Consider the following 22,758-nt stretch of genomic DNA (forward strand, 5'->3'; position numbering starts at 1 on the left):
GTTACGAGGCTAAACTGTGTCTAACCCACATTTATTTTCTTTTTCTAAAGGTCAAGACGGATGTTTTATAACATCTGTGTTTACTGAAGCTCCTCATGACTTTGTGTGTGTTTGAAATGTCATTTAGAAAGGGAGTTTATACTGGTCATGTCATACTGGCCGTCTGACACTCAACTTCTACTATTTTGACAAAATCTTTCCTTCAAAAGTTATTTTCAGTTTCCTTGAATCTAAATTATACAGATTACTCTAAGAAAGAGTTAATTTAGTTATCTGTGACTTTTTACTCTCTATAATCGATTATTCTCCCAGTGCGGTCAATAAAAATATCAGAAAATATAAAATCAAAGGCGACACATGTCTCAGTTTGTCTGATCAACCGTCCAAAAACCCCAAAACTCACTTCGGAGAAGCTGGAAAAAAATTCCTGATACCGTTTCTGTCAATTGAGATCGATATTAATCATCAATTCATTATTAGAAACTATATTTCCGGTTTAAAAAGCATAAACAGTTGCCTGTAAACTCCTCAAACATAAATAACTTCTATAAAAATCTTTTTAAATTCACATTGGATCAACTTTATTGACATTTCTAGTCTCCTCTAAATGCATCTTATGTCCATTTTCTCCCCTCCTCCCTCCTCCCGGTCACTTCCTGTTGCGTCCACCGGGGGAAGTCGATGTCGACCACACCTTTCCTCCCAGAATTCCTGCACTAATGGAGGCACATGCCACAGAGATGCAGTGCTCACACCGTTCCTCTGCAGGGGACGACCCTCGGCTAATGGAGGAGACCAACTCGTCTCGAGTGGACCTTCCCGGGCTAATGGAGGCCGGGACGGCAGACAGACGGCAGCCGAGTTAAAGCCTTTATAGATCCACCCGTCTGAGTTATGCAGCGCCGACGACTGGATCAACTATTCAGTAACAACATGCGCCTATTATCTGTAGCCCAACTTCTAAAAACACTCGGACCTCCAGGCTAGAGCAGTACCTGTGTTTTTGGCTTGTGGTTTAGTTATTCATCGTTTTCAATGTGTTTGAGAATTTAAATATTATATGTCATGAACATGTCTTGCTTATAAGAAATAATACAGAGGTCAAGCGCCCAGTTAATAACAATGGGTCGGCCATATGTAACCGATATGACAATATGTATACACTTCAAGGCTTTTTATAAATATAGTAAAACAATATATATTTTATGCAGAATTATATATATATATATATATGAATAATATATATTATAGGTTTAGTCTGCAAGTTGTGATTCATTAATATGTACATCTTTAATTCAGCTGTTAGAGGTCAGTCATATTTTTTTACTAATAAATATAAAATATATATCTATATATAAAAAAATAATAATACAAAAACGTATATAAATCTAATTAATATATATATAAATAAATATTTGAAAATATATATATTTATATAAAAAAACATATATATATATCGATGACAATATATATAATAATATTATTTAATAAATATAGTGTAGTTTAAAGAACAATAAATCCCTCTGAATTGTAGATTATAAGCATAAAGTATCAGACAATAGAAGTACAGGTAGGTACCTCAGAATTGTTCTTCAGTACAATATATTTTTTTAAGTGTTTATTTTTCCTCGGAAGAGAAGAAAAAGAGGAAAATGATGTTCCTGAGACTAAACCAGCCGGACCGCAGACAGACGAGAAGCCGGACTCGACACAATGACGTGAACCGCAGTGGGCCGCGGACATCGCCCTGGGGTGCTGTCTGCGTTTCCACAGTGGTTCAGTACAACACGGAAACAAGGGAGGCTGTAGTGTCGGACACGGAGGTAGAGTTCAACGCTCTGAGACGGTGAGGAGACCACAAGGAGGTCTGGGTGGTCCTCCATCAAGACCTTGACCAACAGCAACAAAGAGGAGGTAAAAAAAGAAGAAAGACGTGGAGGAAGGAGGAGGAGAAGAAGAAACAAACAAAAGGAGGAAATGAAGAAAACTTCTTTCCCACAACTGAATAAGAGTTCTCTCTTGAGTAGTATTTATATTCTCACCGTGGGTTTCCCTCTCCACCTCTTTTTAAACTCATCTTGTTTTACGCAGTTAATCTGGATGCTTCAGAGATAAAAAACAACATGTCCGACCACATCGGAGCCGCCGTCCGAACGTTCTCATTACACTGAGGGAGACATCGCTTCAAAACTTCACACACACACACACACACACACACTATGCTGCATTATCAGTGGTTCCTGAGGTTAAAAGATTGCAAAATACAAAGTAAAGTTATGGAAAAGATTACTATCGAGCAACAGGTCCAGAGGTAGGTGTGTGTTTGTGTGTGTGTGTGTGTGTGTGTGTGTGTGTGTGTGTGGTGAGTAAGCATGTGAGTGTTGTGATTATGAAACTTCATGGCTCTGACCTTGAAGCAAGAATAGAGGTGTGTGTGTGTGTGTGTGTGTGTGTGTGTGTGTGTGTGAACACAGCGAGTCAGCAATGAGCCACTTCCTGTTCAGAAAGCTGTAAAGTGTGTCAAATGTCTTTAAAATAGCTCGTTATGTCTCAACAGTAAAAATGCAATTACAAAGATTGTTGTTGACTAATAATGAGAAAGTCAATAAAGTAACTTTTTTTAGCAGCTCTATTGTTTAATATTAAATTAAGTTTATGTTACCAAACTGCGACACTACAGGCAATCCGTAAAACAATTTTCCAAAGTCTTACGTCATCAACTTTCCTGTCTACAAAAACACCTCAAATATATATATATAATTAAGTTATTTAATGACATGGTTCAACTTTTACGAAGCCACAAAAAAACTAAATATAATATACAAACGTATTCAAGGACGATGAGACGCCTCCATGAGTCAGACATGAAGCAACAAAGTCACCGTCACATCCGACAACTTTATGACGCTTAGACATGAGAACCTGAGGCAGCTTCTCAAACGCAACAATCTGTTCCTGAACCCAACGAAGTATTTCACGATTATATTCTAAACCTAACAAAGTATTTCACGATTATATTCTAAACCTAAGGAAGCATTTCACGATCTTTTCCTAAAGCTAACCAGGCATTTCCCGATCTTTTCCTGAACCTTTAAGCATTTCACGATCTTTTCCTGAACCTAAAAGCATTTCCCGATCTTTTCCTGAAACTAAAAGCCTTTCACGATCTTTTCCTTAACCTAATAAAGTATTTCACAATCGATTCCTAAACCACCCAAAAAAGTCACAATCTATTTCTAAACCTAGCGAAGTATTTCACGATCTTTTCCATAACCTAATAAAGTATTTCACAATTGATTCCTAAACCACACAAAAAAGTCACAATCTATTTCTCAACCTAGCGAAGTATTTCACGATTTGTCCCTGAACCTAACCAAGCATTTCACGATCTACTCCGAACGAAATATTTCACGATCTTTTCCTGAACCCAACACAGTATTAGGATGGAAAACTACTGCCGTGAATGCAGCAACTGTCCTTCCACACAGCGACTCATCCCACCACAACATGATGTGAGGTTTACAGGTGATGACGGCATACAGGCCGACAGACAGACAGACAGATAGAAAGACAGACTGACAGACTGACTCTCCATGCGACACTTAAAGTGAAGCAACGATCCCAATGAAACACAGTTTGACCCGTTGGTTCTGGAGGGTTCTGGTTCTGGCTGATCGTTACGTTGATGCGTTTGCTGGTTTTGAACATTAGGATCTGGCTAAAGGTGGCACACAGTCTGTGTTTTGGCTAGTTTGATATGGGAATGTGTGTGTGTGTGGGTCGGTTCTTTAAAAAAAGGGGGATTTTCCACTGTATGTAGAGGTGACTAAAGCACCATTATAGTAATCATCAAACACACACACACACACCTCACCTCACAGGTATTGTGTCCATTATCAGCCTCCATACAGACACGTCAGCTTTGACATCGTCATTGTGTCACAGCAACAACAACAAAGCATTTAAATTTTAATGTTGCATGAAATACAGGATGATAAAAAAAGAAAAGCCTTTTAGCTGTATGTTTTTGGATGATAACATACTGATATGTATAAATATATATATATATTTATGTATTTAAATATATATATATAAATATATATATTTAAATAAATATGTATATACATATATATTGATGTTTGACTTGATGTTTTTGGATGTTAACATAGTGATAAATATATATTTACATACATATATATATATATATATATATAATAAATACATATATAAATAAATATACGTATATATATATATAACATAAAAAAATTAAGGAAACATTGCGCACGCGTTAACCTTTCAGCATCTCCAAAAACAGCAACTTCTGGCCCCAGCTCATCACGACACCAAGGTGGTCTTCAACACCTCAACACACCCACAGCTGTACAGTCAACTGGCCCTTTTCCATTCATCATCATTAGACTCTTACTTTCTCCTCTGCACGTCCAAACCGCCTCAAAGTGAGCCGCGGTTCGGTGATAACGGTTCAACCGGTCTAAACTGCTCCCAGATGAGCCTCTGAGTGAAGACCAGTATGCGAGGGTGTGGTTTACAGAGCTCGGTGGCAACAGCAGAGAAAAAGGTGCCTCATTACTGTCAAATAAACACAGAGGGGCAAGAAAGGCTACTCACTTTTATACAAGCAGAATTAAATAATTACACTTTTTACTTTTCTTATTTATTACATCCTTGGTATCAGGTTTTAGATGCCAGTAAAAACTTCGATACGAATCCTTGATTTCTCTTGATCAGGGGTCCCCAAACTTTTTTCTAAGAGAGCCACATAACGTTTGCCTTGTCTGCTGGAGGGCCAGGGGGGGTGCTAGTGAGAATGTGCTCACCTGTGTGCGCGCATCACGGCTGAGTGATGCGCCGCCACTCGCTGTAAGTGCTGCGCGTGCAGACAGCATTTAACGGAGCGGAGCAGTGCGTGAGCTCTCTCTTTTAATGCAGTATCGATACTAAAAATATGCTAAATCACATCGTTTTTAATGTACGGATACTTTGTTAGCATCGCTACACCGTGCAGCGTGACAGCAGCAGATGTAGCGGACTAACATTCAAGCTAACCTAACTTCCCAAACGCTGTGGACATCTGAACGCTGATTGGCCGAGACGCGACACGTCCCATCAAAGATGTTCTATTGCGAAGAGCACCACTCCACATTTTCTCCACGTCTCACTGCAATCTCAACGGCAGCGGGCCAGGTGAACAAAATAATAAATCGGAACGCGTCTCTGGTATTGTTCAGGGGGCCGGTCCAAATGGGGAGGCGGGCCAGATTCGGCCCGCGGGCCGTAGTTTGGGGACCACTGCTCTTGATTTAACGTAATTAGCAGAATATTTCTGAATTTGAAAATGCAAAGAAGTTCTGGCCTTTCGAAGCAAAAACATTTAAATAAGAGGGGGAAAAAAGGAAAATTAGAAACACATCTGGCATGAACGTAAAAAAACAAAAAATAGAGTTTATTATGGACCATACGAGGTGGATTACACTTCACATCTGGTGTCATTTGACCTTGTAATGCGATGATACAGGTGGTCAGTTCCTCCACAGAGATGTACAGGGAGGAGGGAAGGGGGAGGGGCTCTAGAAACCACTTGACCACCTGTTCAGTACAGTAGTCTGTCTGAGGCAGCTGGCTGACCATTCATCATCATCATCGAGCTCCACGAGCTGCGAGCGGACACACGAGGCCAGTAAGGCGTGATAAATATAAATAAAGACGATTATACGGTAGATCTGGAACCAATAGTTGATTTAACTGTTGACGTTTATGTTGTTTTGTTGTTAATTGTTCAAAGTTAATTGTCACATTTGAGAAGCTGGAAGAAGTGACTGTTTGGCATTTGTGCTTTGTAAAAAAGGACAAAACTGTAAGATTAAAAATAAATATGAATAAAAAGTAAAACTGGAGATGGAAAAAAAAAAATTCTTAAGGGAAAATAATTCTACATTTAAAAAAAATCACATTAAATGCATCATATCAGAAATAGAAGACAGAGCCTGAGGAATTATAGGTAAATATACTGAATATTAAATGCATCCATAGAGAGAAAGTCTTTCCAAACACACCCCCCCCCCCCTACACACACACACACACACACACAGTCCTGACAAACTCCTCATACTCTCCATGACGCAGGTGCCTCTCAAAAGCAGATTTATCTTATTATACAACAGCCCATTGCTGTGTGTGTGTTTCCAGGCATAAAAGCACTCTGCGCGGTGCTGTTTGAAGAGATAGCGAGAGCCGCAGTCAAACACGACATCCACGTATTTCCTTTGGAAAAGCAGAGCGGCAAGAAAAAAGAAAAAAGGGTCCCATTAAAAATATTATGTAACCTGCAGAAAGTCAACAGACGGGACTTCTAATCTTTAACAGAAAAACACCTGTAGTTTAGTTAAAACACACAATTTGTTTAAGGTTTGAGACACTTTTATAGGTTCTTTGAAGAGCTCTTTAAGGACATGGTTCTCTACAGAACCCCGGTTTGAAAGGTTCTTGGTGGAACCCGCAATGGTTCCTCTATGGCGTCTCTCTGGAGAACCACGGTCGGGTCCAGGTGCTCCTCAGTGGTTCTGTGAGCAGCTTCCCAGATTAAAATTCAAAGAGTTTTGGGTCCAAACACAAGAGAACCCAAACAAGACGGTGTGGAGAGAACCGGACGGAGAGCCGAGAACAGACAGGAAGTGACATCACAATGGAGGAGAGGAACAGGATGACGGGAGGAGGTGAGAACGAGGGGCGAGGACAGAGGAAGGAAATCTAGAGAGGGAGAACGTGGACGAGAAAGACACCAGATTCAAATAAATAATAATGTTTCTCTACTGCAGGAATACTGATATATATTTATAGTGTATTAATTATACAATAATTATCTTTGATTATAAAAGGGCCTTAAATGCTCCTTTAAATGACATTTTAGTGTTTTACATGCTGAATAAAAGACATTTCTGGGGTCAAAGGTTCATATTTAAAGGATAATAATCTTAAATAACAATAAATCGGTTAAACCTCCTAAATGATTTGAGTAACTCGGCCATAAAAACATCCAATGGAACATTTATTCTGTTATATTTACATGTTTTCTACTAGGAAGTATTGAATTAATACCAAATGTCTTTGTTTCGGTATTAACAATGTCTTTATAAGAGATGAAAAAACAAACAATAAACATGTAAATAATGCTCCAGTGGCTGACAAACAGTTTCAGTTCACAAGTTAAAGAAAGTACCAAATCTGCAGCGGTTGGTGAGATAAACAAAGAAAAGAGGGAGAGATAAGTCTGGATGTGTAGCGGTCTGTCCATCGGTTAGATAAAGAAATACAATCATAAAAACACGCGGTAGGTTATCTGTCGCCGTGGGAGAATGACCTCACTTTAAAAAAACAAGCGGCACAAAGACGGGATTGAGCTCCTCGATGAGGTCAGTGTGAAAACAGACGTGAGGAACGCCTCCGAGGCTCAGGGCGCGGACAGGTAGGAGGAAATCAATCATCTCAGGAACGATGATGTCACCACTTGTTATATGGGAAGATATAATAATAAAAGAATGTACTTTGCTCTTTATAAACTGGGAGCTGAAATCATAAGCGGGATTTAAATTCAGCATTTATGCACCTTTTAATGGAGTAATGCCATTTAACTCTAATTAAATGACATTGTTTTTCTTGCACAGCAATGCAACTTTTGAGAAACACTAATTTACCGTTCAGATTTACTAAAAAGTGCATTAAAAACATTAAATGAAGACACAGACGGTCCGAGCTTCTCTTCATCAGGAAGTAGAATTGAAAGCTTCTCGACGTGTAACCAGTTCCTGTTGAGGTCAACTCTAAAAACAGACACGACTTTACGACTTTACTAACTTATTTATGGTCAGTTGACATGTGCAACTGCTGACGTCCGTCAATTACGGGCACAATGCAACCGCTGTCACAGCAAAACTACATTAAATGTTCTGTACCACACACACACACACACACACACAGGCTTTACTCAACAGCCCATAATAATCCTGTTTGGCGGGGGGTCAAATAGATTAATACGTCTGTGGTGGAAATAAACTAAACTTGCAGCGATTATATTTTTTGCGTTCGTTGACTTTGACGATGTCCCGTGACACGGAACTCGGAAAACTTAAAAACCGCCCGTAGGTGTGTTTTGTCTCTCCGTGCACGAGCCCTAAAATAACCCTGGCGACCTGCCAGGTGAGTCGTCTCTACGTGCGAGCTGCAGCACAACCTGAGCCCGTCCGAGGCACTAAAGCAGTTTTCAAAATAAGAGCTCGGACGATAAATTTCATTTTTCTTTCAAATTTAGAATTTAGTGTAACGTCATGTCAAAAATATGATGAATAAAAACCACGTAAAGCCTTCAGTCCGACGGGATGATTTGAAGATGAGCTGCTGTCGCTGTCCAGTGTGTGTGTGTGTGTGTGTGTGTGTGTGTGTGTGTGTGTTTGCTGGGGGTTGGGTGGGTTCATGAGACAGACAGACCCACTGGTCAGCGAGACATTCCCCCGACAGAAACACCATTCACACACTGAGAAGGTGAAAAGGTGGAAGAGTGGGCGAGTGGGGGCAAGAGAGAGAGAGTGTGTGTCTGTGAGAGAGAGAGTGAGAGTGAGAGTGAGAGAGCGAAATGGGCATGAACCCTGCTTCAGTCTCTACTGAAAGACTGTATGAGTGCAAGTTTGTGTGTACGTCTATGTGTGTGTGTGTGTGTGTGTGTGTGTGTGAAATCCTTTTATGGCCCGACACTAAGATGGCGCGGCTGTGTCCAGACGCCGTCAAGGTAGCTCCGCGGAGATTGTGCGCTAGTTTTTTTTTTTTTTTTTTTTGTTTTTTAATTTTTTTGCCTAACACATCTGACCACAAACAACACACACAGCACGCACTTTTGGACATAAAAAAACAAAACAAATTTTTTTTTTGTTTCCATTTCCATCGATCCCGGTCAGAGATCGTCGTGAGAAACCATGCCAACAGCATCGCAGCTAGGGAGCCGCTACTACGGGAGAGAGAGCAGAACCGGGTCGGAACAGACTGAGGTTCACACCCACTGAGACCCAGCCACTCCACCCCTGCCCAGCATCCTTCTTGCTAAGTGGACAATGGATCAGAGAGAGATGATCCAGGCGATTGAGGGATGGGACATGAGGGATTGTATGAAGTTGGGACATACTTTGCTCTGAACCAAACATGGCTATGAACCGCTGGTGCGGATCGAGGGAGGGTTTCCAGCGAGGCAGAGACTGTTCTGGTAGTCTGGTAACGTGGAGAGAGTCTTTGAAATCTAAGGGCGAATGGAACAAGAACATTAACACTCTTTCTCGTTCCTGCTCATCTGGCCTGCATCTCTTGCTCGCCATTACTGTCCATTCTGCCTTCCATTCTTTCTCTCTACGTCTCATCACAACATCATCACAGCTCCACCGGGCCATACACCGTACATACCACGCTGCATACACCCCATCTAGCGATGTGAGCGGCATCATATGTTGCGTCTGTGGTGGTGCACACACACACACACATGTGTTGTTTTTATGTGTTTTTTGTGTAATAGTGTTGTACTTGTCCTGCTGAGCATCCTGCTGAGCATTGCACTTTCATTCTGTGTGTGTATGTGACAAATAAAAACATCTTGAATCTTGAATCTTGAATCTGTTGCATCTCATTTCTCTGGTTGACCATCCAGAATCAGTTTATCATCCGCCAGCCAGCCTGTCTCTGTGTGTGTGTGTATGTGTGTGTGTGTGTGTGTGTGTATGTATGTGTGTATATGTGTGTGCTTCACTTTCTCATAAAGTTTAGACTCCAGCCTGGTGCCTTAATGAGAAGAGATGTCTCCTCTCTCCTAGGAGACGTCTCCTCTCTCCTAGGAGACGCCGTAATTAAAATACCAACTGTGAGCTCACATCTCGCCCCTTTTTGGTAAATATGTCACCACGTTACCGTGGTTACACCGCAGGGAAAGACAGAGTAACGAAACTGGCCGACACGTCATGTACAATATGCAAATAATAAAATATGCATATATTAACAACCAAATGCAAACACTGAACTACACTACCGCGTCATTTATTTAGTTTCACTCGTGTCATCTTCTGTTGAAAACCTTAAATCAACAAATGGTCTCATTCATCACTATGCGTCGTCTCCAATTAGTTAATTAAATGCAATGTGCATCATTTTTATTGAATTTGAACGTCTTTATATGACCACTAGTCTACTTGTGTTAAAAGTACAACTCGTAAATACACATATAACCTTCTTTTATTTTAATGAACCAGTAGTTTCATCCAGCAGTGCCACACATTGTTCCCACAGGACCAACTCTTCTTCTTCTCTGGTAGTAATTACTGTAGGCATGTGGGGGAAACCACCACACAGGAGCCAACGGTCACATGTCAGGTCCGGAGCCAGAGTTCAGGCCACGACCTCTCCACAGCGCTGTATGGGCCACATTGTGCACGCACACACACACTAACACACACACTGCCATGACCTGGGTTAAAAGCCTGTTATGGAAAATTGGAGGGGTCGTGCATCGCTGCAGAATCGTCAATGCATGACATTAAGTGGGCAGAGAAGAAGAAGAATAGCTTAATTCTGTGACAGTTTGTGAAGCATGGAACAAAACAGCTGCGTTTGTACCATGAGCATGTGCTGTGTGTGTGTGTGTGTGTGTGTGTGTGTGTGTGTGTGTGTGTGTGTGTGTGTGTGTGTGTGTGTGTGTGTGTGTGTGTGTGTGTGCGTGTGAGTGTGCATGCACAAGTGGATCAGTGTCAGTGAGAGCCACTTGAAGAGCGGCCTCATTTTATGGAGTTCCAGCTGAATGTCTCCGGTGTTCACTCAACGCCTCGTCTAGACTATATTCTCCCAGTCTGCAGGCAGAGGAACAACTTCTCAAAACTAAAACTAAAATCTTGGCTGTGGGAGTCTCATAACTGTGTTTTGGGTTAAGCTCTGGGCTGAGGCCACAGTGGGTCACAGGGTTGGGGGTGTGGTGGTGGTGGTGGTGGGGGGTGATGGTGCTCATGTGAGTGCCTGGAGGGTCATAACCACCGGCCTGCTGATCGAAGCCTCTTTAAAAAGATGTTTTGCACTACATTTAGCATCCCATAATATGCACCCTCTTTTTTAAATGTAAAATATGAAGACCTTTATAACTGATAGGGCTATCTGCAACAGGGCAGACACCCACAAGTAGGCTAAACCTGGCCAACTGTCAAGAGAGGATTAAGCCACAGACTTGGTAGTTATACAAATATTCATAGAAATTACTACAATTATGTAATAATTAAACTCAGTTAAAATTACAAAAAAGGTAAAAATAATACAATAATTCTACTATAAATACTAGGACACAACAGGTGAAGCAAGTCTAAAAGTGTTATTTTATTTTATTAAAGTTAATTTATATTTTCAGCGGTCTGACGGAAGCCGACAGGGTGTTTCGCGTACCTTGCTCACGGTGACTTTTCCCGACGGTCTTCTGAAGAACGAGGTCCTGGCCGTGAAGAAGTACTCTTCGGAGTCCTCCTCCAAGCTGCTGTAGCCGCTGCTCATCGTGCTATTCCACGTCATTTGCGGAGAAAGAAACCCTCCTCCTCTCTACTCGAACCCCGCATTCAAAACAAACCCCGTCCCGACAGGTGAGCAGGTGTTGAAAACGAGGAAAATGTCGATGGCTCCTTTCCGTTAAAATCGCTTTTTTTTCTGTCGCAAAAACTCTCAAAACGTTTCCATGTTTGACGTTTTTTTGTAAGAAAACTCAACCGTCACCGAGGAAGAAGTGTCCGCCAACTTTAAATGTATATATTAAGCCAATTTCGAAGAGAGATAATGAAGAAAGAAAAAAAAACTCCGCACGCGGAACTCTCCCGGCTTAACCGTCCCGTCGCTGTGCTGCCAGTCATCCGAGTGTGGCAGCGAGGCTACAGTAAGGCCCCGCCCACTCCGAACAGCTAGCCAATCGGCTGGACGGCACTTAGTGACGCTCCGCCCGATGCAACGCGACAGCCAATCAGCACTTCGATGGCAGGTTTAAGTGGTTTACGTTGAAGGTTATCAAAACACTTTTGAATATATTACCTGGATTGGCACAGTTTTAATTATATTGAATATTTATCAAGATTTATCTTTAAATGTTGCCTTGAATTTTCATATTGATTATTTATCAACATTTATATTTAATTTGAATTGAATTTTTATTTATTTCACTTTTAGTGTTTGTTTTCTCAACTCATACACTTTAAAACTCTGTGTATTCCTTGATGAACACTGAGGGGGGACAAACAAAAAGGGATTAGTGGTTTTAATGGTTTTAGTTTTTCATTCTTCAAATTAAAAGTATATCAACTCCAATGTATAATAGTCTTTTCTGGACATTCTTGACGTTTTGAAGTAATTTCCCTTCTCATCATTAAATTGGAAATAAAGTTACTTCTCATGCATATTGTGTTGTTTTTGTGGTGTATTGTAAAATAGAAAAAAACTACACCACTTTCCAGCCTGTAAATCTGGCTCCTTCATTAGTTGCTCCCTTCTATTGTTGCATCTCATAAACAGCAGAAACCCACCAGAAAAAAACAAATCATTCATTTTCTTGTAAATACTTTGGGGAAACAATCCCAACAAAGTTCATTTTAACATTATAAACCATGGAGATGGATTGAGATCAATCCGTAATTGCTTGCACGTCAACAACAAATAAAGATCGTGTGATACGTCTGGAAGCTCCAAAGTCCAACTTTAACTGTTTAATGATGATATACAGTTTTATGTGTCTCAGAGAGCAGATTCAAGCTGGCAGTTGTTCTGCGAAGAAACCCTGAAAACCTCAGTGAACTCAAAACGAAGCTTGAAAAACCACAGGCGAGAATAAAGTTACCCGCATTCCCAAAAAAACAAAAAGGTCAAAGGTCAGTTACAGAACAGCCCAAATGAAAAAAATGTAGTCTCACCTCGATCGGCAGGAAACAAACTGATGCTAACTTTCTTAGTTCCTTCCTCTGCAACATCAAGTAGACTAACAAACTGCTGGACTGATGCATTGTGGGAGATGATGTTCGATTACATGCAATTAATTCATTTAACTTTCATCGCTTTCATTCTTTAACAGCTCGTAAATGTTTTTTAAATGAGCAGCGAGCTGTAGCGCTGTAACACCTGCAGGAGGAAGAGGCGAATGATCTGTCCCTTTCTTTTTGAATGGGACTAAAAACTACAAAGCGATCAATCTCTTTCTATGGGATGTTTTCTCTGGACAATCGGAGGCCGAGGATAAAAATCAGCCAAACCCAAATGAGAAGTCTCCATGTGGTGAGGTGTGGTTTTACCATAGGGATGGTTCTGGTTGCGTTTCCCGCCAACATCATACCCTTGTTGTCTTGTAAACAACACCCCCCCCCCCCACCTTCTCACCCACCACTTGTCATGAAACTTGGTTGTAATAACTTTGCTAATTCAGTGATTTAAAAAAATCTAATAGTTAATTCATCTTATGACATCTCCAGAAGCCTCCGCTGCAACTTGTGTTAGCATGCAAACAAAAAGTATGTTAAATCAGTCTAATCACAAGCTAGTTTTTAAATCACATTTATATCAACTAAAGTTTGTTTTACTCACATTAATATCAACTAAAGTTTATTTTACTCACATTAATATCAACTAAAGTTTGTTTTACTCACATTAATATCAACTAAAGTTTGTTTTACTCACTAAAGCGTCTATGACTTGCAGTTTTAACAAACCGCAGCTTTACACTTTCACTGGATTTTGTAAAATGTGTTTCTAATGTGCTTCAACATGACTGTTCTGTAGCAGAAATGCACAAAGCGCCTGCATGCCGCCGTCATAGAGCATGAAAAGCATTATGAACCTCTATAATACAGCTACCTCGTGGGTTTTTTAATACGCCAAACAACTGTTAGCCATCAGCGAGCACGGAGGCAGCGTCAGAGCCGCGTTTACGCTGCAGAGTTAAAGATTTAACACGATGTGTTCGTATTAATCGCCCACCCGGCTGCAAATAAAGGGTGAAATCTCCAGAACATCTGCAGTTAATCAAACTTAACACACACACACACACACACACATGCACACACACAAGCAGCAGGAACAACTAGACAGACAGGCTCTAAATTAAAACCATTGGGGTTAGAAAAGGGACCGAAAATAAACATCTGGGGGAAACCAAACCGCCGTCATGTACCGTGTAGATTCATCCAAAGCACACACCCCGTACCCAGATAAGCAAATACACACTTAAAAAAGCTTTAGGTGCACATATAATTATGTTTTTACACCTTTTTTACATCTTCTTTTCCTTTTTACTCTGTAACTTTTTTTATATTATAACTCGAAACGTATCCCAACGCTACTATATTTCTAATGAAACTGTCAAATATCAATAAACATCTATTTTGTTTTTATAATCAGCTGCTTTTGTTAATTTCTACAATATGAAATATGAATATATATATGTATATATATACACGCATATATATATGTATACAGTACATATATAATATATATATATATGTATATATATACTGTGAGACAATGTGTAATAAATAAATAAAAAGATCCTACAACAATAATATCACAGCGTTCTTTTGAAAACTTCTAAAGTGATAATAATAATACTTTCAATCAAATGTTGTCTCTGTTCATTGTGCTGCTTGTTGTCTCTATTCTTGGCTCATGAATGAAGCTCAAAGTATACTCAGAGCCTATATAAAAGGATAATAAATAATAGATAGGTATAAATGAATTAATTATTTACACAATACATGTGTATTAGCAACCTGACTTCTTTATTTAATTTTTTTAAATCACAGTATCTTCGAAACCGCTAGACCCAACACCCCTACACAAACGCAAACATTTAAAAAATCACTTATTAATATTTAATATGGACACAATCCATTTGCAAAAAAGAAAAATAGAAGAAAAAAACATTTAAAAAATGATTAAAGGTAACAAAAAAGACTGAATAAAAATATAATATAATAATCATTGATCAAATATCGCCCAAATGACTTTCTAGTGCTCTAGTGAGGTTTACTCTGCTCTCATTAATCAGCCACGACAACTAGAAGAGTAACCCAAGTGATGAGGAGGAGGAGGAGGAAGCTTCCAGTAATAGTGATCAAGAAGGACGTTAACAGCAGAGAGAGACGTGAGGAATGTGGCCCGGTGGTTTCGGTGAGATGGATGACCGTATAGTTACACACTGCGTGCATTCCTAAGCGGGGCAGGTCCTGAGGTTTCCCACATGAAGTCCAGAGCAAGTGGTCATGTTTACCCACAGATTTGAGCTAAAAAGGTTCTTCCTCACTCTCCAACGAAGGTCTCAAGCTCATTATTAGAGCTGTTAGGTTGAAAATTGGCAGTTAAGTTGGTCACTTGACCAGAATAACTCCCTGTGTCATTTTATTGTTCGTGTCAGACACAATAAAGATTAGTTTAATTTAGTTGTGTTTAATTTAGTTGAGCTTGGACATCACATGTATCCTGGGTGATGAGACTTTATTGGATAGAGTCTCATCAAAGCATCAAAACCAGGTGTAAACATGAATTCAAGCCATTGATGTCACGTTGTTGTTGTTGTTGTTGTTTTTCGCTGCATTTATCTACAAAGTTTATTTTTCTCTGCATGCCCCCTATCAAAAGACATTCTTTCCCTTTTGCCCTTTTTAGTATATTTTGATGATAATACGTTTGTATTGTCAATGCAACCATAGAAATAAAATCGCAGTAAAAGGGACATTCCCATTCAAATCAGCGGCGGCCATTTTGAAGTGTGATCGTCGTAGCGGGCTAACTTTAGTGGAAAAGAGTCAAACTTACCAACTTAATGCTTCATCCACTCTCCCGTGATAGCGTAGAAACACACATTGCTATCGACAGATGAGAAACTTTACTCAGCTCATTTCCCTCCAACCATGTGTAGAAAATAAAGCATGGTGGAATTAAGTAGCTAGCTGGCTAAGTAGCTAGCTGGCTAACTATTAGCGATATGGAACGTTAGCAGCTTATTCCACCAAGATTTATTGCTACACTTTTTCCAAACAGCTGGGTCTAATGGTCCGGCTCATTCACACCAGGACACGCTATCTAACGTTAGCTAAGTAGCCGGCTAGCTACCTCCGGAGCTGCGTCTTTACAACAACGAACAACAATCGACTTTTTTTTATTTATTTTTATGGCTCAAATCACCACCAACAACAGGTCGATTTCTTTCCTACTGCTTTTCTATTTCTATTATTTTCACCGACTGAGAGCTCGACAGGCTTAGCGAGAGTTTTGAAAGAGGATCAGGGGGCTCGGAAATGCATTTCTCTACATTTAATCGACAAGCATGGCCGCCTGCGTATGTATAAAGTCGCTGGGATGAAGTCACGCGATGTGAGAGGTCAGGTGAAAAGAGAAAGGTCAAACTTTGAGGAATGCGTCATTTTTAGAAAAACGAGAGAAGGGCGTGAACGGGTTTCCCCCCTTTGGGCTACAATGACCTCACTCTGCAAGGCGCTGTTATCTGGTGAGGAGGCGGGTCTGAGTTGTGTAATTTAAAGGCAGTAATGCGTAGAGATACTTTAGGCGAGGGGAGTCCAACAGATCCATCAATTAGCTTTTTTTAAATAACATTACACGGCAACATTTTATTTTTTTTAATCCAAGTGAAAGTCTGCAGATGTTTATTGATGGTTTGTTGCATTAACGCCATTTTAAGCAAAGTTAGGAGGATTTATCAACTATCTGACTGCGGTTTCTCGTCGCACTCAGACTAATAATACACAGAGCCAAAGCCCCGGAGGTGTGAACATCACACGCATGCCTTGAAATGCTAAACGGGAGCAAATTAGGGAGCCATGAAACGGCCACAATGACGGTCGTATAACACCTGAGAGGACGAGGTTTGTGTTCTTTGTTGTGGCGCTTCAGGTGTTAAATATCCACGCTGAGCTCCGCTTCGCCTCAGGGACGCTGAAACCGATCCCTAAGTCATCATGAAAGCAGTTGAGGTTTTTTTTTGCACCTCGTGCAGGGATTTCAGGATACTAAGATTTCGTGCGTATTTGTGTTTCCCAGCATGCTTCGCTAACCCCCCCTTCCAGGTGGCCCAGTGTGTCATCCTGACAGACAAAACACTGGGTGTCTGGGGATCAAAGAGCAGAGGAATGCCTGGCGGAGGATCACATAATCACACACGGATGCAGGCTTCAAGTCAAACGTGGGGGTCGCGCTGCAGCTGGTGGGGGCTGATGGGTAATGTGGGCGTGGCTAGGGAGCGACGAGTGATGGACTAGTTTAACCAGCTTAAATCCTCCCACAACGAAACAATACATGCAGATGTTATCAGACATGTAACTTGAGTTCAGAAGCAGCCAAAGAAGTCTTTTTTTAAAGCTACTATCAAAGCACTCAGAATCATGTACATCACAGGTGTTAAACACAAGGCCCGCGGGCCGAATCTCGCCCGCCACATCATTTTATGTGGCCCTTGACGCCTTGAAAAGACACATGATCACCTTTTCTTCAAGAAATTTACGAAAAATATCCTGTGCTTTTATTTTGAAGGTTTCAAATTAAACTGACTTTTTTAAAATAATATTAGAGACATTTTCTTATGTGCAATATTTCTACACTCGAACAAACAATAGTCAAAATGAGTTATTTAACAATATGTTTGGGATTCGCTTATACAGTTTCAGGTACACTGGCCCTTTAAGAGGCAGCCGTGATGCTGATGTGGCCCACGGGGAACATGAGTTTGACACCCCTGATGTATATTATAGTATCGCGTTATATTCACTGTGTGTTCATTACTTTAATGTTGCAGCTGGTAAATGTAGATCACATTTTTATGACTTTATTAACTATTACTAAAAAACAATTTACTATTTTGCGTCTAAATTGGCAAGGTAGCTAAAGTGGTACAATATTTGTCTATAAATTAGAGGAAAATGTAAATATAAAGTACCTCAAAATGCGACTACCTGAGTACAGGTTCTAAAAGTACATCAGTTAATAATGTGCATTAAAACTGTAAAAGAAATATATATATATATATATCTGGAGGAGATCGCCCCTGAAGCTGAATTAAATGACTTGAAATGCAGCCGGATGAAGGAAGCAGCTGGCCTGAGATCAGCACGACTCACAGAGTTTATCTCCATTCTGAGAGATTAATTTCCTTAATAATCCAGTTTCCCTTTTGGTTTGAACTTTTTAGGATTTTTTATAAATCACAATACAACGATTGTTTCCGTTTTCTGTGTCTGTTGTTTTTTGATCTATTCGCCGTTGCATGAACGGTGACTGTGTCATTCACAGTCGAGCTTCCACCCCGACCGGGCGGTTATCTGAGGCCGAGATAACGACAGGAAGCCGAGATAAGGGCAAACACACACACACACACACACACACCCTGATACTGATCTGTGTCAACCTCCCGAGAGCGACAACAGAAACATGATTTTTTAATCCTCTTTTCACGTGCGCTACATTCAGACTGGAGTCAGGAGCTCTTCCTGCAGACGTGGAGATGAACTCTCGGCTTCCTGTGTCGGGCTTTTTAATTCACGCTTTTACACGACTCAGCATTTTAGATATTGGAGAAAAATAAATACCTCTCCCATCGGGTGACTGGGAACGGGCCGGCTTCACGACGGAACAATAACATCATTAAATCCACTGAAACACTCAAGAATGTCGTAGAACTAGTCGCGTAAGATCTCCGCCCCGAAAAAAATACATCGGGAACCGCAAGTTGTTCTGGTTCTGGTTCTGGTTGCTCTGGACCGCATGAGACCCTCGGGGAGTCTCTCTGAGGCGGAAGCGGTTGGATCTGGTTACCAAGGCTACCAAGGAAATGAGGGTCGACGTTTTTTACGGGCAGGCCCATAAATGTCCACCCTCAAAAAATATTGACTGCAACCCCCGTGGAATATAAAAGGGTTCTCTTTAGAACCTCATGGGTGGGTTCTAGATGTAAACCGTGGAATATAAAAAGGGTTCTCGTTGGTCCATATGGGGAGTTCTACACTAAAACCCTAATAAGATAGAGGGGTTCTTGGTAGAACCCGATGGTGAGTTCAAGATTGAACCTTAGGAATATCGTTGGGTTCTCCTTAGAACCCAATAGGTGGGTTCTCCTTAGCACCCGTAGAAGATGCTAAGGTTCTGGATAGAGAACCCAGCGAGGCCATCACAACTCAGACACGTCAGAGAACCGGCACCGGGCCTCTGACGTGTCTGAGTTGTGTGATCGTCACCATGGTAACGCAGCGAGTGTATTTTGGTTTCCACGTCATCAAAGCTTCACGATGTTTAAATCGATTACATACGTGTTTATAAAATGGAAATAATCAAAAAGAATAAAACAATTGTACTGGTTTATTCTGAAATTGAAAGCCGAATTAATGATTCCAGAGCGACGTTACCATAGCAACGTTAATGTACATTTTGAGCTGCAATTTAGTGTTGCTCATGTGTTTTGGTCACATGACTGAAATACGGCGTGCGGTCGACACAAAGAGATTATAACGTGTTGCGTGTGTTCGGAATCAGGCCGCATGGCTCAGTGGGGGTCACGTCATGTGACCGGGGTCATGTGACCGGGGTCAAGTGGTTCTGTTGCTCTGTTGTTCTGTTGCTCTGTTGTTATGTTGTTCTGTTGCTCTGTTGTTCTGTTGCTCTGTTGTTCTGTTGTTCTGTTGTTCTGTTGCTCTGTTGTTCTGTTGCTCTGTTGTTCTGTTGTTCTGTTGCTCTGTTGTTATGTTGTTCTGTTGCTCTGTTGTTCTGTTGCTCTGTTGTTATGTTGCTCTGTTGTTATGTTGCTCTGTTGTTCTGTTGCTCTGTTGTTATGTTGCTCTGTTGCTCTGTTGCTCTGTTGTTTTGTTGCTCTGTTGTTCTGTTCTGTTGCTCTGTTGTTCTGTTGCTCTGTTGTCTCTCCACTGAAGCCCAATGATCAGGTTATTTTAAGACGTTACAGAGAATTAAATCACATTATATTAGTGAGATAAAGTGTTTAACTCTAAAAATATTAAAGGGATGAAAAAGGAAAACAACGACCAAATATTTGCCTTTTTATTGTGACTTCAGTTCACGGGCAAACCATCGAGAACGAGTCGCTTTAATCCAGTTAAAGAGAGAAAATATGTGTTTGTACAACATGAAAACCCAAAATATGACCTCATGTTTAATGTGACTGGTGGGCCAACGTGGTACATAAAGTATTCTTGTGTCTTCTGCTCTTAAATGAAATAAAACTTAATTCAATACTTCATCTTAATATGATGCATTCCCCAATTAAACTGTCATGACATGCGTAAACCTTTAATATAATAATAATAATATAATAATATAATAGTTTCAGGGTCTTAGTGCCCTCTCTGTATGAGATACATGTTTGTAGAAGTAGTATAGGAGTAGTATTATAGAAGTATATAGTAGTAGTATAGTAGTAGTATAGTAGTAGTAGTAGTATAGTAGTATAGTAGTAGTATAGTAGTAGTAGTAGTATAGTAGTAGTAGTATAGTAGTAAGTAGTAGTAGTATAGTAGTATAGTAGTAGTAATAGTATAGTAGTAGTATAGTAGTAGTAGTATAGTAGTAGTATTATAGTAGTAGTAGTAGTAATAGTATTATAGTAGTAGTATAGTAGTAGTAGTAGTATTATAGTAGTATTATAGTAGTAGTATCGTAGTAGGAGTATTATAGTTGTATTATAGTAGTAGTATAGTAGTATAGTAGTATTATAGTCGTAGTATTTGTAGTATTTGTAGTTTTACTGGTTGCCAACACAAACTCTTCACAAGTATTAATAGAGTAAATTCCTTCATGCTTTGGCTTGCTGGCCTGTGACATCACTGTCACTATGGTAACTGACACTGTGTGTGTGTGTGTACTACTATTTAATAAGCCAGAACAGAATGTCCCAATAAGTATGTAAAGAAACACACACACACACACACTCTCACACGCTCACACACACACACACACACACTCACACACACACACACACGCACTCTCTGACCCAACAGAATAGCTGCAAACACGCCACAAATGTACTTTTTATGAAATAACTGACTCAACCTAAAACCCCACAGCTCCACTCAGCACTATCATCAGTGTGTGTGTGTGTGTGTGTGTGTGTGTGGTTTGAAATGTGCCGAGCTCATCCTCCCCCACACAGACTTCCCTGAAACAACTCTCACACACACACACACACACAGTTAGTGAGATAGAGTTGTTCACTCTGACCTGCTACACACCCAGCTGTCTTTTTAGGAATCACACACACACACACACATACACACACCCCCACACACACACACAGTTACTGAGATAGAGTTGTACACTCTGACCTGCTACACACCCAGCTGTCTTTTTAGGAATCACACACACACACACACACACAAGCCATTCTTGCTGAGTGATGCATTCTGGGTGTTTGCGTATTGGGGTCGAAGGGAATTTGAAAACTCTCTGAAACCCATGTTGTCATCTCACTGTGTCTCATTCCTCACGTCATTATTATGTTTTCATTTAATCTGAAGATTATTTTCTACATTTAGTTTGTAAAAAAAATAAACATCTCCTGAATTTATATTTTTTACTTTCTTTAATTGTGTTTTTATTCCTATTTGTATCATTTGTTGCAGAAACAAATCATCACAAATGAAGTGTGTATTATTCTGATGATGAAACAGGAAATACTTCTCTTCGGTTTTAATGTAATAAGCAACAAAAACACTTCAAACGTTTGACTGCGTCGCCCTCTTGTGGCGAGTTACGGTACTACACCCCGAGAGAGCACGACATTCGAACTGATCCTGGACCAGCCTTAACCATCAATAGGATGACATACAAATAATATAAGAATGTTATTTACGCACATATATTCTATTTATATTACTTTTTGATATTTAATTTAGCTAATTAAATATGTATCTCAATTTTAAGACAACTATTTGGATCTAAATGTTATTTTAAGATGACTATAACTCAAGTTGATGCATTATTTAGAGCCTCATGAAAACACACACACGCACATGCACACGCAGGGTGGACTCACGTGTGGCGGTGTGTTGTTGTTGTTGATCTGGTCCTGCGTGGTGGGGGCAGCCGCAGGATGACAGTCCAGTGACACTCGGTCCCGGCAGGCCGCGTGACACGTGTACTTACAGCCTGCGGAGAAACACCAGGTGGGTGGGTGAGTGAGTGAGTGAGTGAGTGAGTGAGTGAGTGAGTGTGTGTGTGTGTGTAACGTATATTCAAATAATCTCCTTGTATGGACCAGACATGCAAAATTTCGAAACAAGATCACAGGATTTATAAAACAGAAAGAGACGAGTACAAGTATATAAACATACTAGTATAAGTATATAAACATACTAGTTTAAGTATATAAAGATACTAGTATATGTATATAAACAAACTAGTATAATTATATAAACATACTAGTACAAGTATATAAACTTACTAGTATAAGTATATAAACATACTAGTATATGTATATAAACATACTAGTATAAGTATATAAACATACTAGTATATGTATATAAACATACAAGTATAATTATATGAACATACTAGTCCAAGTATATAAACATACTAGTATAAGTATATAAACATACTAGTATATGTATATAAACATACTAGTATATGTATATAAACATACTAGTATAAGTATATAAACATACTAGTATATGTATATAAACATACTAGTATAAGTAT

General features: G+C 40.0%; 1 protein-coding gene across 3 annotated transcripts in view; it reads right to left on the reverse strand.

Moving 5' to 3' along the window:
- rassf3 (Ras association domain family member 3) overlaps nucleotides 1-22,758 on the reverse strand; it is a 41,994-nt gene that overhangs the window by 8,044 nt on the left and 11,192 nt on the right. For 2 of the 3 annotated variants that reach the window (XM_056425068.1, XM_056425070.1), the window contains exon 2: nucleotides 22,097-22,209. In XM_056425068.1, coding sequence (XP_056281043.1) covers nucleotides 22,097-22,209 — 113 coding nt within the window. Of the gene's footprint in view, nucleotides 1-11,472; nucleotides 11,878-22,096; nucleotides 22,210-22,758 lie in introns of those variants that run through there. The other variant, XM_056425071.1, reaches the window with a different exon arrangement.

This window comes from Pseudoliparis swirei, chromosome 10 (genome assembly GCF_029220125.1).
Source record: "Pseudoliparis swirei isolate HS2019 ecotype Mariana Trench chromosome 10, NWPU_hadal_v1, whole genome shotgun sequence".
NCBI lineage: Eukaryota > Metazoa > Chordata > Actinopteri > Perciformes > Liparidae > Pseudoliparis > Pseudoliparis swirei.